The sequence below is a fragment of the Curcuma longa genome, chromosome 4 (genome assembly GCF_044706935.1).
Source record: "Curcuma longa cultivar G26 ecotype Majalengka, Jawa Barat chromosome 4, ITB_CL_G26_1.1, whole genome shotgun sequence".
Classification (NCBI taxonomy): Eukaryota; Viridiplantae; Streptophyta; class Magnoliopsida; order Zingiberales; family Zingiberaceae; genus Curcuma; species Curcuma longa.
In genome coordinates this window covers 15,058,965-15,077,337 of record NC_133864.1, presented here as the reverse complement: position 1 = coordinate 15,077,337, position 18,373 = coordinate 15,058,965, and the positions used below count along the sequence as shown (strand labels likewise).

Here is an 18,373-nt window from a genome sequence, read left to right as displayed (position 1 = left end):
CGAGACTGATTGATAATGCAGCATCCATCATGGATATCTCAAGATGATATTGGTTCGTAAGGATATGAAAGCCATGGATGGTTAAGTGCCTCTGAAGCACTTGATCGCTTCCTTGGGTTCACTTCGAGGAGGTGTGCGACAAAATCAATGAAGCCTTGGTCACCCATCGGCAGCCGGTGTCGTAGTGATGTTTTCTTTGGGATCAAATATTCTAGCTTGTTGGTTTCCTGAAAAGAAAATGTAATTGAGGATCAAGGCACTCGAGCTATACCTCTCTTCCATCCTTCAGATTTTTTTTTTTTTAAGAAAAGGAGCATTCGAGAGGGTACTAACCACCTTTGCCACAATAAGATGAAGCATGGGTCATTATTTGGTTTTGTGCGGCGAGTTAACAAACAATTCTAATCAAATGAAAACTTGACTGTCCTTTGTTCTTTCTGATAATCATATAAATGATATGATTTTTGTTGTAATTTAAAATGCACCCTTACCGGTTTATAGAAAGACAGCGCAAGATTGGAAAGTTGGTTTTAACATAGATTAAATATTGGAGGCTCAAACCTGGTTCCTCTCGTATAACATGTGGTTCTTTGTAAAATATTTGTATGTATCATGTCCCTTCGCAAGCATTCCTTGATCAATGGGACCAATGATGCCGATAACACGTGCTAGTAACGTTGCAGGAGAGTCATTTTGGAAGAGAACCTGCACAAGTAGGATTTCATTTAATGACAAAGTAGAAGAGCATTGTTGTTATGAATTATAGCATCTTGAAAAAACAGCACAATCCATTAATATCATCTTAGGAAACGATTAATACTAGGAGAAGGCAAAAAATAGAAGATAAAAACAGTATCTCTAATTTGGCCACATGATTTATCCATATGAAATGGAATTGATTGAACAAATAAGACGCAAAGAAAAGGAAGAAGAAATGTTGTATACTACTTTTGAGTTATGAAACTTACATTTCCAGTGCAAAGTTCGGCCAAGATGCATCCAAGCGACCATATATCTATCTTTTTATCATATGGGAGACCTAGAATAACCTCAGGGGCACGATATGATCGTGATTGTACATAGGAACATAAATTATCTGTTTCAAAGCAACTACTGCCAAGATCAATGACCTTAACTTCACACCTACTGTAGCTCTTCACCAATATATTTTCAGGCTTCAAGTCACAATGAATGAGCCCAAGGCCATGCAAAAACTGGAGTGCCTCGAGGCATTGAATTGTAATGGACTGCAAAAATATTTCTGTAAAACATAAGCTAAAACTTCTAGCAAATAACAAGCAAAATCATGAGCAAGGGCAATAGCTAGAGCATGTAACCTGAAGCCTAGGCATTGTAAAATAAACCTCGCCTCCAGATTCTCTATTGAACTTGTGGAATTCATATAAGTTGGCTTTGAGAAGTTCACAAACTATCAACAAGTGTTCCTACACATGCCAAAATTATCAATCAGAAACAACAACAATGATTTTAAGTTTTATCCTACGGAATAGCTATGGGAATAAAACAAAAGGAAATAACAATGTCAAACTCCAAACTACTCTAAAAAGAAATGTATGATAAAAATCATCTAAGACACATGAACTTATTAGAATCTTTTCTGAGTTAGACAAGAAACCAAAGTTATTGCATGAAGCCATCTTAAACTAATTCCATTCTAATAACTTCCTAATTCTCACAAATAGTTGAATGATGAAAGGAAAGGTATGTTTATTGTTGTGAGAAAGGATAGTTTACTAGTTAGGGCATTATGCGTTCCAAGATTTGTAGAACAAGGAAAAATGAATAATGAGCATACTTAAATTCTGAGCCTAAGTTACTTGACTTTGGGTTTTGTGCTCCTGCTGATGACAGATCCTAAGTTGCTCTCTCAAATTTAGAAAAATAACTACATCCTTCAACTTTAAGGCACAATGAGATACGCACACCTGTTGAACTTGAATACTCTCATCCTTGCTCTTAAATCCATATAATAATAATTCTTGGGACATGTATTCCTTCTGTATCCAATTTTTTTTCTTTATTTTCTTTTCTCCTACAGGTAAATGCACGAGTGCTGCAGATGCCAAACACGTAGCCTAACCATTAAGAAATTTCCAAGGTCCTGATGCATGCAGAGATATACAACTAACAAGGCAGCAATGTAATCAAATACTTTTCAAAACATTATTTTATTTCCTGGATAACTAGCCATTTCAAATCAGAATAAGGCCTTAAGGACCTTCATTTTAAATTACTAATCCTATAATACATTATTCAAAATTTGGAACTTTCCCTAGCTATCTTTTACTTCATGCTGAGCTTTTTTTGGAAATATCTCTTTCAAAGCAATTCAAGCATTCCCAGTTAAGATAAGAACTATTTGAACTTAACTAATCTTTTGTCACCTGATAATAGAAATAATCATAGAGACGTAGAATATGATACTTGTCGGCAGGGTCATGCTTGTTAACAAATTTCAGAAGCTTGATTTCATCAAGGCTTTGATCAAAGAAATCTTTGTTATTCTTGATAATTTTAACACAGACATCCATGCCAGTATGCAAATCATGTGCCTGAATAGCTTTGCTAAATGCAGCAGAACCCAAGTATTCAGTTACATGATACCGTCCAGCAATAACAGAATTCAGAACCACATGAAAATTTTTGTCCTCTTCAAAGCCAGTTCTGTAAGTGACATGAACAGGAAAAACTGAAAGTTAGAAGATAAAAGTGACAAAGAAGAAAGTCAAATTTTCTAAAAATGACAGAAACCCTAATACATTTGTTTTTATAACCAGTTAGTTGTGATCATTAGCGTGAAAAAATCGAGGGAAGAGGAACAAATATGAACAAAATCCATTTATCATTCAATCAGAATATATGTTGCATGCCTGTTTTTCCTATGAACTATCTTAAGATAGAAAGTCTCAAATTCCTCCTCCTGAGCGTTTATCTGTCTTAGTTGTTCTTGCAGTGCAGCTACTTCTTCATCTTCTAATGCTGCTCCAGGATCTTCTTCCTTTATCTCATTTGCTTCACGGTGCCTTTTCCTGATACTGTCTGTTTCATCATAACCATAATCTGACGCTGATGATACACTTGAGTTCCGTGATCTGACAGCATCAGAAGCCTTCCCATCTCTCGAGCTCCTTACAGGAGATGAATCACTGCTTTTTCTCCTCCAAGTAGAAAGGGCATCCTCTGAAACTAGACCATTCGCACATTCATCAAAAGTATTAACTGCATCGCTAGATTTTCTTGAACATAGTGTTTTGTTAGAATCAACCTCCAACATACTTGCAGTTTTAAGAGGCTGGAAAGAGAAGGCACCATCAGCACTCACACCTGGCAGGCTTAAATCCTTTTTATATGCCAAAATGTAGCTATCTCGTTTATTTTCCTTCATCTTTTCCTTCTTTGATATGTTCAAATCGCTACTGGTTGTACCACTCTGAGGATGTCTTATACCAAACTCTGTAACATTATGATCAGGAAAGAATTCCATGTCCCCTTCACTGCTTCCTCCAACCAAGCTCTCCCGAACTTCACTACCTATATCAGCAGCATCACTATTAATGCCCACACCAACTGACCTGACCGAACCATGTTGATCATCTTCTATAAGAGAGTTTCTCTGGTGGATTCGTCCAACCTCAATTGAGTTTGGGCCATCCCCTAACATCATTAGTTCATTATTTTGTGTGACAAAACCTTGCCAAACATGTTCTGAATGCATCAAGCTTAGTTCTTCAGCATCCATTAACTGCCCATCATAGTGATCTATTAGATCATTCTCATTTGTTCTCCCAAATACTCCTGCCATCTTATGACCCAATGGTCCCTTCGAAATACCAACTTGTTCAACATTCTTAGTTAGGAAATACTGATCTCCTGGCAAATAGGAATCCTCCTCAGCATAAGACTGGTCATCATCTTCATCTTTTCTTGGTGCCTGGTCCCGATGATCAAGCATACTCCCATGATGTGTTCCTTTCTCATTATCACTTGGATAGTCGATTTCATGTGCCAAAAACCAGGTTTCATCTTCAATTGGCTGTCTCATGTAGCCTATATCATCATCATCTTCATACTCATCAGAATCCCAATACTCGTTCGGATAGTCAATAGAATCATCACCAAGGGTTGCAATACCAGATACTAAATCAGAAGTATCTTCAGCAATTCCTTGACTTACAGAAAGCCAACTACTTCCAATTGTTCGCCTGCCACCTGTATTAAAATCTCACAGCTTATATAAAACATTGGCTTATGGTGCAGAAAAGAATGCAGATACATGTATAAATCAACTGCACTCTGCAGGACATAGGCTAAGAACAGACCTTCGAGCATTGACAATGACAGACACAAGCAAGCAAACATTGAAGATATAGTTAAATCCAGGGTGAACAGATACTTCGTCAAACACAAACACCAGGGCTGACTTAAAAGAATAAGGTTAAAGTTTCAACTGAACTGTTATATCTCACCAATGAATCCAAATTCAATAGAACAAAAAAGTAAGAATAAAAATAAAAAATAAAAAATAAAACAGGATCTAGAAATTCATGGGACTATATATATATATATATATATATATATATATATATATATATATATATAACGATGTGATTGGGTATCTACCAAAATGTGAACAACGTAAGAAAATATCACAGTAGAAAGGCATTTGCTGCTGGAGAAGGCAAATTTATTGCTTCAAAAGGTTGTACGACATATAATTGGAGTCTGTGGCCCATCTGTGAACTTCCCATACTTGGTACAAGCTAAAGCTTACAGATTTCTGATTAATAATGGAATGCCTGGAAGGCTGGAACAATTGGCTAAAGAGATGGTTTTTGAATTCAAGTAAATAGTTGAGGTACATGCATTAGATGTCCTCTTAAGAATTAAATGAACAAGAACCCACAGAAGTACTGCCAGCAATCAGCATGGTTTCAAAAGCAGTGAAAGAATACATTTTGAAATAAACTAACCAAGAGAAGCCTATTTCGACTAAAAAATGTGAAGGAAATATGACATATTGGCATGCATAAACAATAATCTTTGGCATCGCCAAATATTTCTTAAGCAGCGGGTACTTAAATCAAAGGCCATTGATCCAGTGGCATGTCTGGAATATAGGCTCGTTATCCAAAGAGAAAACTAGCAAGCACATGGCATGATCATACACAAGTCTTAAGACCAGGCAAAAAAATTCAGCTGTGTACAATATATATTAGTCAATTCATAGACCGACCACACAATTCCTTTCATAATTCTGGTATCGAAATTGGCAATATTATGAACAATTAAACGGGAAAAACTTGCAAATCAAATCAGTAGACAAATGGAAGCCCCAAATTCAACCATCAAATACATTCATTGGTCTTAAATTTTGTGTAGCTTTACTAAGCAAATTAGGTTTAATTCTGTTCTTACAAATCATCAGAAACATCATATCAGATTTTCTATCACTTAGAACACTGGTAATAAAATTTATTAAATGAATTGAGGACTAATAGTTTCATATATGTTGAGGCAAAATGAAAATGCAATGATCATGTCATGATCCATGGCTAAGAGACTGGATATATATTGTACCCTTATTTTTTGCAGGGACATATTAATTTACTAAGCTAAATTCAACAGTTAAAATCCATAACTAGAAACCCCACTAACCACTCAGTTATAGCATACCTGACGAGTTGATCTCCTGCCCAACAGGTACATCAAGGAAGGATCCTATCATAAAAGTACTGTCAGCATCGGATACCTTCATTCCTGATCCATGCTGACCAGCCTTTTCCACCAACTGAGTACTGAGTAACTTGTCTTCGGACTTAAGCCTTACAGGAGGCAACTTAGGTAATTCATCCCGGTGATTCTCACCGATAGCCGGTAAATCAAAACTCTTACAACCATTAGTTACAGCATTTTCTTGGGACTTAACCAAGAAGTATGATCTGCCGAACTCGTCTAGTTGTTCTTTTCTTAATTCATTGTTGCTACCATCTTTATGCTTAAACTCATTTTTTCCATTAGGAAATTCACTACAACTGGATGAGGCTGTGTCCTTCAGAAATGGAAAAACTGTCTTCACAGAGCATCCCTTGAATGAGTCTTCAGCTTTCACCCAAAGGTCATTGACAAAATGGTCTTGAGAATAAGCATTTTTGTCCTTATGATCACTAGGCTGGCTGATCTCAGGCTTCACTTCAAGAACAGCTTTATCTCTGTCCTTGGCATAAGAAGTTCGCTGCTCTGCTAGCTGATCAGGTTCAGTACCAACAGCACGATCTCTTTTCTCAGGCACAAAAGTAATGCGCCGATGCTTTGGTTCTTCTGGTATTAAGAGGTCAGCAAAATTGTTGACGAGTGCACCAGTGTCTTTAGAAAGTAAATCAGAATTACAAGCACTGGAACCAAAATTCAAAGGATAAAGATCTACAGAGCCACTGTCCCTATCCTGACCGAAACCAAGACCTTTCTTATTGTTGAAACCATTACCAGACCCTCCTACTTCAATTTCCTTGACAATGTACTCCTTAGAGGTCTCCGGGCGATGAGTGTTGGAGTTTTGCTGCCTAGCACTACCAACTTCTCCGGCATTTCTTCCCGCTTCTTCTTTTTCCACGGAAATATGTTTTTGAAGGAACCCATTCAAGTCTGGCCGCGCATTCAGCTCCCCCCGCAAAGCAGCCTCTGCATTGGTAAACCGATTCTTCCTCAGAAATTCCAACACCACGTCCACCGAGTCCACCATCTCCCGAAAGGGAAGAGACCGCCACGAAGCTATAAAAGAAACTCCAAATGAGCCTGCAAATCAAAACGAGGTGACACAAAAGTAGATTTATGTCCTCTTTCTTGCTCGTGATTCCCTTTTGCACTAAATAAAAAGGGAACCTTTTGCACCAAGCAACGCCATTTAAATAACAACAAGACGCGAAACCCTAGACCAAGCTGTCAAACACACAATTTTGCTTCTAAAAAAACAAGACCGGCAAGTACCGCGGCCAATCCACCTCGGTACCGGACATACGAACAAACCCTAGCGGCCCAGTCCGCAGCCCTACCCAAATACGAGGGCCAACAAAAGATGAAGGGAAAAAAAAAACTTTGAGCGGGAGAGGCAGAACTAGGAACGCGAGACTCACGGATCGAGAAAACAATGGAGATGAGGAGCGGGTATGCGAGCCGCGGCAACCTCCGGCGGCAGTCCGGCGAGGAGAACAGGCGGTGCTTGGGCGTGGGGCAGCAGCGGGATCCGGCGAAGTCAATAGCGGAGGAAGCGGAGGGAGAAGGGACCGAGGAAGGTCGACATTGGTCGAGGACGACGTGATTGGATTTCGATTCGGTTTCGAGGGTTTGGATTTGGATTTGGATTCGATTCGGTTGGAGGGTTTGGAAGTAATTGCCGATCCAGGATCAGCACTGGCAGCGCAAATATTAAATTAAATTCGCATATTACTAAATTATATATATTTGTATTAGTGCACGTGAGTTTATGGTTGGCATGGAACATGGTTCCTTGCCTTATTTGATGAAGAACATATTTTATCGGATACTTTTAGATAAATAATAAACAAATTAAAAAAGTCACTGTTTTTTTTTTTTGCAAAATTAAATTAGCCATTTTTAGTAGGGATGATAGATAATCTATATTTATGTTCTCAATTTGAGTCGTCTGACTCGGTTAATTCTAAAAGTGATTATTTTGTTCTAAAATTTTTCATCGGTCATTATTCAATGGTGTTGTAATCGCTACTAATAACTATTATAATACGTAAAAGTTATTAGATAGCTATTATAATTGTTTATATGTGATTTTAAGATTTATGATTTAGAATTTGTGAGTTAACTATAGTAATTTTGAAGTGATTTTGATTAATTTAAAATAACTTTGGTACAATAATAATTTATATATAGTAATTATAATTAAAATGAATAATTACTTTTTTTTTTACAACTATCGACTAATTTTTAGGGGGCGCTTGATATACATTCGGTAATAGGAATGGATATTATTTCCATTGAGGGATTAATGGCAATGGGAATGATTACCGAATTTTTGATGCTTGGTATAGATACTGGAATAATCGATCAGACGATCGATTAAGACTCTCGATCGATTAAAACATGGCTTAATCGATCGTCTGATCGATTAATTATCGTAGTTTATTTTCTTAGAAAATCCTGTAATCGATCAAGTGATCGATTACACTTGTTCATAATCGATCAAGCAATCGATTATGAACAATATTGCGTTTCAGGAGAAAGGAAGAAGAAGAGGAGGAAGAAAAGGGGAAGGGGTGGAGGAGCTCGATCGGCAGAGAACAGAAGAAGAGGAAGAAGATGGAGAGGAGCTTAGATGAACGGGGAAAGAAAAAGGGCGCGGGGTACCACTGTCCACGAGGAAAAAAGTTGCACCGCGATGGGAATGGATTTAGCAATAACTGGGGGAGGGATAGGTTATGAAATCAGGGATATCAAATTCTTATTTTGATTTTCATTCTCATCTACTGAGCATTAAGAATAGAAATGAAATAGATTTTATTCCTATTCCCCTCTCCTAAATACAGCTACCAAGAGCCCCCTTATACTTGTAGCAATTACTAATAGTTATTATATAATTGTAACTAAACATTAAACTTTAAAATATTAAATCATAAATCTTAAATATTATTATATTAAAATACCCTTTATCATTTAGTTATATATTTTAAATTTTATCAAAATTATTTTAAATTAATTAAAATTAGTTTAAAATAATTATAATAATTATTAAATAGTTTTTACACATTGTAGTTGTACGTAAGAATAATATTGAAAGTAAAGAATAATGTTGTAATAAATATTTTGGGAATACATTTTTTTGATAGGGTGCTCTTTTATTTAAAAAAACATAGTGCTTTTTAAGGGCATCTCCAATAGGGGATATTTGAGGGGATATTTGGAGAAATATCCCCATGTATCAAATATCCCCTATGAAGAGTGAATAGGTGGGACCCTAAACCCTTTGCCCGGTGATTTCCTTTTTTTTAATAAAAATTAATAAAATAAATGGTTTAAATTAAATAAAAAAAATTAGGCTAGGGTGGTTGGGATAATATTTATTATTGAGGAAGGAGATAGTGATAATAGATGGGACCTATAGATATTTGATTTGTGGTATATTTGATTGTGAAAGTTGGGATATTTGAGAAATGAGATATTTGATTGATGATATGGAAGTGGGGATCATAAATATTTGGATGAAATATTTGATGGTATTGTGGATGCCCTAATGATGTGTATAATTTGGAACGTCTTTTAATTTTTATCCATTTAAAAAAAAATTGACCAAAATTGAATTTTCAAATAGGTTGATAATCATTTAGGCATGTCTTAACTTAGAATCCATCATTTTTCCCTTTTATAATTTATTCTAATAGTAAAATGGCCATTAATAGAGCATGCTAAAAATGTCGCTCTTTATTCAAGCCTCTGGTATATATATATAATTATTTAAATTTATTTCTTTAATTTTTTATAAAGATATTGTAAAATCGTTTTTTATGAAAATATATGGCACATACTATATTACTATTAATGTAGTTAGTATGATAATAACGAGAGATAAATTACATTTCTATTTTTAGTCAACGCTCTACGGTCAACTCTTCCTACGATGCACAGTGTGAAATTTAAATCTACCGCCCAAACTCATTCGGACCCCAAATTCCATTTCAAACTAATTTACTCCGCTCTTCCATGATTCCGGTTCCCGCTCTTTTCATACCACTAAATTTCAGCTCCGATTCAGATTTTAAGTCTCTCCCACGCAGCGACGCCGCTGCGAAACCCTAGACAATCCTCTCCTCCAACGGCGATATTTCTGCATTCCTTCACGCTGTTCTCTGCCTCCCAGCTTCAAGAAATGACTGCGGCGTCGGTGGAGAAGCGAGATCGGAGGGTTAGGCGGGCGGCCGAGGCCAGCGTTGCCCGTGCCACGCCCCCCACCACCCGAAGCAAGATGCGCTCGACTGATGCTGGCATCGACGGTGCCACGGCTTCAGATGGAAGTGAGAATAGCGCCACGGAGAGATCGGTGGCGGGCGGAGCGGCGGACGAGGTAGCGCCGTCGGCTCCAACGACCAGAGGAAAAAGCGCGCCACGAATGCGGACGAGGGTAGCGCAATTCCTGTACGCCCGATACCTCTGCCGTCGTCCACGCTGTCGTCGGCCTCCCACCTTCCCGAAATGGTCACGGCGTCGGCGGAGAAGCGCACGCGGCGGATGAAGCTGGACGTCGAGGCTAACGGTGCCCGCTCCACGCCACCCACCACTAGAGGAAAGAAGCGTGCCACTGAGGCTGACACTGATAGCGCCATAGGTGCAGATGTAAGCAAGAATAGGGTGATGGAGGCATCAGTGGTGGCCGGAGGGGCGAACCAGGCAGTGCCGACGGATTCAACCACCAGAAGAAAAAAATGGGTGGCAAATGCTGACGGATCTAGCGCCAGAGGCCCGGTTGGAGTCAAGAATCAAGTCACGGGGATCGTTGGTGGGGATAGTGAGGTAGCATCGACTGATCCAACACTGGATCAGTCAGTCAAGAAGGAGGATATCTGCATCTGTGATGAAGGATATGATGTCGCGAGCGATCGAAGATCCGAACAAGCTGAAAATCAGGAGGCGGAAGAGAAAGAGCGGAAGGAAGTGGTGAGCATCAAACTATCACCAAAGAAGAGGGCGGGCTATAGCAAAACTTCAAAGGAAGATGTGGTGCTCGGCTGCCACTTTATTGGCGATCCAATTCCAGCGGCCGAAGCTAAACAGCGTTGGCCAGAAAGATACCAGAGGAAAGTAAGACATGTATTTAAAATCATTTGCAGTTTAATGTCTTTTTTGTCAGTTGCCACCTGATTATATTTATGCCGTTTCTTTGTGTGGTTAAAGAGGACCTACGCTTCTGGAAGTGCCAAAAGGTGAGAATTCAATTTAAACAGTATTTTTTTGGGTTCTTTCTCTCGTTTCCTTGCATTACCTATGATATAGGGGTGATATATCTTCTCTAATTTTAGAGTGGATGATGAACCAATATTGCTGGCAAGACAACATTATTTGAAGGCCATGGTGGATGGAGTTACTTACAACCTTTATGATGATGCATATGTGAAAGTGAGCTTTGTGATATTGATTCTTAGCATTTTGTTTGACATATCTGTTCTTAACTAAATGTTGAATAAGTTTAACTCTGGCTGCATCATTTTTCAATACGCTACCTCATTATGCACATGTTTGTTTTCTTAGTTTCAATACAAAAGTTCGTTTGTTAAATTTGACATTATATTATCAAAATTGGAAAAAGAGAAATGCAATAATGCCACATTCTTTCTTTTTCTCATGCCTGTTTTTATCTTTTTCTAAGTGATTTTATTAATGTTTCATTTAACATATTCTTTTTCTTTCTCATGGTTGTCTTTCTCATGGTTATCATATTTTTTGAATGAAAAAGGGAATATCTTTTGTATATATTGACGGTTACAATATTTTGTATGCCTCTTTTCAGTCTCATTTGGAAAGTTGCGCTGATAAGCTGAGGTGTATGGCTCTATCCATAATCAACCATAAAACTCGTCTAAGCACTTTTTGCTATTGATTGATGTGAAAAATTATTAGTTTAATTCCCACATTTCTCTCATACTTTGTTCTTTTGTATGACATGAAAGGTAACTATTTTTTATAGTTAACATCGATCTGGAAACTATCTTTTGCCTTATAAATTGTCATGTTTGATAATTTCAGGCAGGTGAAGGAGAAGCTGATTACATTGGTCATATAGTTGAATTTTTTCAAGCACCTGATAATCAATTACACTTTACTGCTCAGTGGTTTTTCAGAGCAGAAGACACTGTAAGTAAAATTAGCTTTTCTAACATTAACTTTTCTTGGAAAATTGAATTCCTTGATGTATATTTTATTACTAAATTCTAGGTTATTAAGGAACATGCTCATTGCCATGGATCCAAAGTGGTGCATGATTCAAGAAGAGTTTTCTTATCAACGGAGAAAAATGACAATGTGTTGGACTGCATTGTCTCAAAGATACAAATTCAGCGAGTGACTCCAAATGTTTGTTTAAATATCTTCATACTTTTCTCAACATTATCTAGATGATAGTTCTAAATTAGTTTTTGAGATGTCTAACTTGATTATGTCCTATGACAGATTGATTTAGAAGCTAAGGAGAAAAACATTCCTCCATGTGATCTTTATTATGATATGTCATATTCTTTGGCATATTCTACATTTGAAAATCTGTCAAATGGTAGTATTAGTATTTTCTGGGCTTTTGGTAATTGGTATTGTCTATCACTTGCTCTGATTCTTTTTTTCTTGATTCCAGAAAGTGCTGGGACTGATAGTGGTTCTTCATCCACTGTTTCTTCAGAAGATCCTTCTAATACTACAAATCAAAAAACATCAGATTCTGAGGCTCCATCTGGTCGAAAGAATGTCATCACTTTGCTTGATCTCTATTCTGGCTGTGGGGCAATGTCCACCGGTTTATGCCTGGGTGCTAGTTTGTCTGACATGAATCTCCAAACAGTAAGTTAATCCTGCAGACTTCATTGAATTTGCTAACTGTATATACTTGACTTTTAATATATTGGTTTTGTAGCGTTGGGCAGTTGATTTCAATCCATATGCATGCCAAAGCTTAAAGCTCAATCATCCAGAGACTCAGGTAGTGCTAAATGGCCCATTTTATTTTAACTTTCAAAACATTTAAGAGTTACTTGCTTAGTCTTTTGCAATACGATTAGTGTTTGCTACAGTAGACTTGTCTTCTAGGTGAGAAATGAGAAGGCCAATGATTTTTTGGCTCTCTTGAATGAATGGGCAAAATTACACACCAAGTATTGTGTACTTGGTGACCAAAGTTTGGATGAAGAAGAAAGTGATTTTAATAGTTTAGATGATAAAGAACATGAAGATTCAGAGCCTCCAAATGGTGAAGATTTTGAGGTTGAAAAATTAGTTGATATTTGCTATGGTGATCCAAGTAACATTAACAAAGTTGGACTGAAGTTTAAGGTACATGACTGAAGCAAGTGATCCAAGATTTTCCATCCTTACAGCATCAAAAAAAGCATTGAGTAACTTTTCTGCATCTTATAGGTTCGTTGGAAAGGATATGATCGTAGCTATGATACTTGGGAGCCAATTGATGGCTTAAGGTACTTAATGCATGAATACTGTTTTTAATATTGTATTGCTGATTTGTAACTTAAATATGCTCTACCAGCAATTGTCAAGAGAAAATTATGGAGTTTGTGAAGAGTGGATCCAAGAAGAATATTTTACCATTACCTGTATGGTTCTTTCTTTCATGCTTTTAACTTTTCCTTTCTAGTTGGTAAATTTTAATTGCTTATTGCTCTTACTACAGGGCCAAGTGGATGTGATTTGTGGTGGTCCACCATGTCAAGGAATAAGTGGATTTAATCGATTTAGAAATAAGAATGCCCCATTGGAAGATCCAAAGAATCAACAAATGCTTGTTTTTATGGATATTGTTGAGTTCTTGAAACCAAAATACGTCCTTATGGAGAATGTGGTTGACATTCTCAAGTTTGCTAATGGTTTTTTGGGAAGATATGCATTGAGCAGGTTGGTTGCCATGAACTATCAGGCAAGGCTTGGTATGATGGTTGCTGGATGCTATGGCTTGCCTCAATTTCGAATGCGAGCATTCCTTTGGGGTGCTCGCCCAACTGAGGTTATATTTTTTTCCATTTGCATTATCACAAGTTCCTCGAGTCTTTTGTTTAGTGTGTTCTAACATATTTTGTTGTAGATTCTGCCTCAATTTCCATTACCTACTCATGATGTGGTGGTGCGTGGGGGTACACCTAATGAGTTTGAGGTATTCACTATATATTCCATTCTCATTTACTTCTTATATCCATTAGTTTTTATGAATATGAGTTAGTAACATTATAGTCTTGTATTCCCAAATAAAGTTTCTAATTCTATTAGTTAAGCTAGACTTGATTAATACTAACTAATTTTAACAAGTTTGCTATCTTGAAAGATGCCATATCTATACTTTGTAATTACATTCTATATTCTATTCTAACTTGACATATGACCTTATTTTGAATATGCATATTATTTTATTGTTAAATTTGACTAATATGAAATCAATCAGGACTTGAATAAGATTGTAAATAAGCCAAGCCGAACCAAGCTTTGTGGTGTTCAAGTTTGTTTGATAAGGTAGTTGAGCCAAGTCAAACCTAAAATGAACTAGGTTGTTGGAATCATTGTTCAAGCTTGGTTTGGTTTATTTTTTTTATGAGATTAAGCTTGATTCATTAGATGTTATGTTATCAAGTTTTTAATTCAAGTTTGTTTGATTGTTTGAAACTTTTATATTTTAAACTTATTTGGTTGGTTATTGAGTTTGATAATACAAACTTATTTGTTTATTTTGAATTTTTTTTGTTTTTTTAGCATGTTGATAATAGTTTTATTGATGAACATAGTTCATAAATATTGTTCACAAACATTAACGAGTTGAATACATATATATTCGAGTTTGTTTGTTTAGTTTAATGAGTTGTCCAAGCTTGTTTGTTTAGTTGATCTTGTGTGTATTGAACGAATATAAATAAGTTTTTATTAAGATAGACACCATGCTTGTTTACGAATGTTCGGTTCATTTATAGCCCTAGATTTGAACCTTGCTTATGCTGGTCTGATGGTAACTAAAGCTTTATAATCCTTATGTCTTGCCTTAGTTCCTAATAATGTCTTGCTCATTTGTAGCAAAACATTGTTGCATATGATGAAGATCAACATCCACAACTTGAGAAGAAACTACTCTTGGAGGATGCCATATCTGACCTCCCTGCGGTATTTATATTCCCATGTGATTCTGTATGATTTAATCGATTTTAAATAACTCATGAATTTATGTAGCTATTAATATGTATTGGTTGCTACTTTAAATTAGATTGGTAATTATGAAGATAGGGATGAAATGCCTTATGGTAGACCACCAATCACAGAGTTCCAGAAGTTCATTCGTCTTTCAAGGATTGGTAAGCTGCGTTTTTTTAATATTTTTTTTGGTTTTTGGTTACAATAAGATTTCTACCATGTAAATTTCTGAATTAGTAATTAATGGCTAGTGCCATTAGTTGATAAATTGAAACACAACTTTTATAGACCTCACTCTAACTAATTAAAAGGCAATATAGTTAACTGGGAAATACAATACTATATTAAATCCTACTAAATTAGAACATACCAAATTTTTTAATAGTCTAGAATAAATTATTTCCAACTGTCTATTTCTTAAAAAGCTTATTCGTGTAAAGAGCAGATCTTCCCATAATAAATTTTCAAATTTTGTGATTATGTTCTTAACTTGTATCACAAGTAATATTTCTACAGCTTCCTATTGTTTATATGATTTTCTGTTGACTGTGCTTTCATAATAGTTTTCTGTTTGATGTGCAGAAGCTTTAGCTTCTGGATCTATTTTGGAGAGGCCTATTGCAAAACATCCACTTTTTGATCACAGGCCGTTGCAATTAAATGAGGATGATTATCAGCGAGTTTGTGCGATACCAAAGAAAAAGGTTTGCTTGATCTTCCTACCCCTAGTTGTTCTTGCTTTTCCATTCTGTAAAGTAATATTTTCCAGAATTCCAATTCAATGCAAAATTTGGTTGTCTTTATTGTAGGGTGCAAACTTCAGGGATTTGCCAGGAGTTAGAGTTGGTAATGATAATATAGTTGAGTGGGATCCAGAAGTCGAGAGAGTTTACTTGCCATCTGGGAAACCACTGGTACTTAATGAGGTGTTGATTGCTAGCTTTAGGTGTAATCTCAGTTCATCTGAAAAAATCCTTTGCTGCAGGTTCCTGATTATGCAATGTCCTTTATCAAAGGAAAATCCCCAAAGTACACTACAACATATTTTTATTTTAAAATCATATACCATATCTGCTACAATATTTAGTTTTTGATAATTTTTTTTTATAGGCCTTTTGGACGACTTTGGTGGGATGAAACTGTTCCCACTGTTGTAACAAGAGCTGAGCCTCACAACCAGGTACAACAATTAATTTATGAACTGTAGTATATATATGGTTTTTTAGTTGCTAATCATTATAATGATTTGTATATTGATAGGTAATTTTGCACCCGGTGCAAGATAGAGTACTCTCAATTCGTGAGAATGCCAGGCTACAAGGCTTCCCAGATTACTATCAACTCCGAGGGCCTATAAAAGAACGGTAGAAACAACTCCTGTTCTAGTTTTCTTTCCCTCAGTTTATGTCATTAACATAGTCATCATCATCAATTATTTTGCTGTGGTACTTCATAAAATGAGCACTTTTGTAAGATTATTTTGTCGATATTACCTGGTTTTTGTAAATTAATTTCAACTTTTTAACCCTTTGATTTTTTCATCCAAGATAGTTTTAAAATTAGCCTTTTTGATAATTTCCCATTATTTTATACCTTTTCTGTGTATATTTGGACGGAATTAAATATGGGTTATAAATATTTAGTTCCATTGTTTCTTACTTTTTTAATTCCTCTACTGAAGTAGACGTGGGAAATGATTGTTTTTCTTCTTTCCTTTCCTCTACGTTGACTCTATTGAAGACCATAAAATAAAGATATTTGCTTTTAACTTTTATATATTTTAAAACTTTTTTAATGTTTAATTCCTTCCCTCTCTTTTGAAGTAGAAATACCATAAAATAAAGATTTGTTTAATTTTTATACATTTCTATATTTTTTTTCTGAATGTGTAATGTTATTCCCTGTTTGATTGGATGATGGTGACATCTGTTATAAGAGGGAGAAATGAAGAGGTTGAAATTTCACCTTTCAACGTTTATATTCTCATACTTGTTTTCATAAGATCTTTAAATACTAAGATTGCTTTTATTGCTTTAATATTGCATTAGTGCTTGGTGGTTGGTAAAGAAGGTATAAAATGAGAAGCAGAGGCTAGAGATTAAAACTCAGCTTGCTGCTACTTACCTAAATTAGGATTCTTAAATACAACACAATAATATCATCAGCCAAATGTCCGATTGTTTTAAGTCGAACTCTTAACTCAGTTTGTTTCTTGTTTCAGATACATTCAAGTGGGTAATGCTGTTGCTGTTCCAGTCGCTACAGCATTAGGTTACGCACTGGGTCAAGCATATCACGGTCATCGCAATAGTGAGCCTCTCCTTACACTTCCGCGTCATTTTCCTGTGCTGGATCCTGCATCTGCAACGATTGAAGCGGAAGAGAGTGGTTGATCGATTTGAGGCATTTGGCACAATCATATCAATCCTTTTTTTTTTCATGGCATGATTTTGTGGCCGTCCTATTATTTGTTATTTATGGTCCAGAATTGATGGAACATTAAACTTGCTTATTGTTGTATTATTGCCACTATCTATTTTATCATTCACTTGCAAGTGTATCGGACAATGCAATGATGTTTTGGTCACGGTATATAATTTCTCAAATTAAGGTTTATTTGCCTTCGTTCTTTCGTACTCGTTATGTTTAATTACTAAAATGTAAATAAATTGGAAGTTGAAAAGTGAGGAATTCGCAATTAAATAATAGAGCAGTCGGACGAAGATAAGAACAAGTGCTTTGCCAAAAGGTAATCAATCTACGAGATGACATAAACTAATCACAAAGGGCATCCTCTGTTCGCCTTGCTCCACGTCCAATTCCTCCGAATGAAGCTTTTCTCTGTCTTCCTTCTCGTTCTCCTGCTCCTCCCTTCAGGCACCTCAATTCGTAAGAGCAATCAGTCAATTGAGAATACTAATAACCGGAGCCCAGCCGAGGCGGCTGAGGTCATGGCGCACCGCTCCCGATCGACCAGGCTTCCAGAGCACACGTGCCGGAAGACGATTCGGATGGGGAAGTGCATGGCGCAGGCGTGCAGCCACGAGTGCTCCAGGGAGGAGCCACAGGGGAGCGCGAGGTGCACGGAAGATGATGAGTGTTTCTGCACCTTCTTCTGCATGCAGCCGCCAACGTAGTCTGTGCTCCGCCCAACATTTTCACGCTGTGTGTCGTTCGTTGCCGCCGGTGGTCGCCTTCGGCTTCACTTTCTAGCTCGTTCGCAGTTGTGTACCCTTTCTTTCCTTCCTTTCCTGATGTGCTCGAGTCAGTGTGTATGTGTATATTCTGTCAAAGCGCTTGCTTGTGTGTCGTGATCATGAACAAACGCTCAAATAAAACTGGAGAAGACTGGTCTTGACTCATCGACTGCGCTACCTTGTATATATCAATATCATGTGAAATGAAAGAAAAATAAACTCGTAGAAGTTTTCGGCAGGGAAATATT

General features: G+C 36.7%; 2 protein-coding genes across 2 annotated transcripts; one reads left to right on the top strand and one right to left on the bottom strand.

Moving 5' to 3' along the window:
- Window positions 1-6: 6 nt before the first annotated feature.
- On the bottom strand, window positions 7-6,760 carry LOC141826411 (uncharacterized). Its single transcript, XM_074713656.1, has 7 exons — window positions 5,695-6,760; window positions 2,892-4,230; window positions 2,406-2,685; window positions 1,338-1,445; window positions 969-1,247; window positions 562-705; window positions 7-227 (listed from the first exon to the last, which is right to left on the bottom strand). The coding sequence occupies exons 1-7, from the start codon at window positions 6,758-6,760 to the stop codon at window positions 39-41; spliced, it is 3,405 nt and encodes a 1,134-aa protein (XP_074569757.1). The 3' UTR covers window positions 7-38.
- A 3,153-nt stretch (window positions 6,761-9,913) lies between these two features.
- Window positions 9,914-17,388, top strand: LOC141826412 (DNA (cytosine-5)-methyltransferase CMT3-like). The gene is given in 22 exon segments (XM_074713657.1): window positions 9,914-10,136; window positions 10,139-10,842; window positions 10,936-10,964; window positions 11,061-11,157; window positions 11,785-11,892; window positions 11,974-12,111; window positions 12,208-12,307; window positions 12,386-12,588; window positions 12,662-12,727; window positions 12,835-13,077; window positions 13,162-13,220; window positions 13,289-13,355; window positions 13,433-13,762; window positions 13,841-13,909; window positions 14,815-14,901; window positions 15,002-15,089; window positions 15,511-15,632; window positions 15,738-15,842; window positions 15,914-15,957; window positions 16,039-16,108; window positions 16,189-16,292; window positions 17,150-17,388. Coding segments are annotated over 22 exon segments (3,228 nt in total). The 3' UTR covers window positions 17,322-17,388.
- The last annotated feature ends 985 nt before the right edge of the window (window positions 17,389-18,373 follow it).

Coding starts and splice junctions, on each gene's coding strand:
- LOC141826411 (XM_074713656.1), bottom strand. CDS start 6,760: ATGGTGGACTCGGTGGACGTGGTGTTGGAATTTCTGAGGAAGAATCGG. Junction 2,686..2,891: donor ATAGTTCATAGGAAAAACAG/GCATGCAACATA, acceptor TGTCACTTACAG/AACTGGCTTTGAAGAGGACA. Junction 1,446..2,405: donor ATGATTATTTCTATTATCAG/GTGACAAAAGAT, acceptor TGGCATGTGTAG/GAACACTTGTTGATAGTTTG.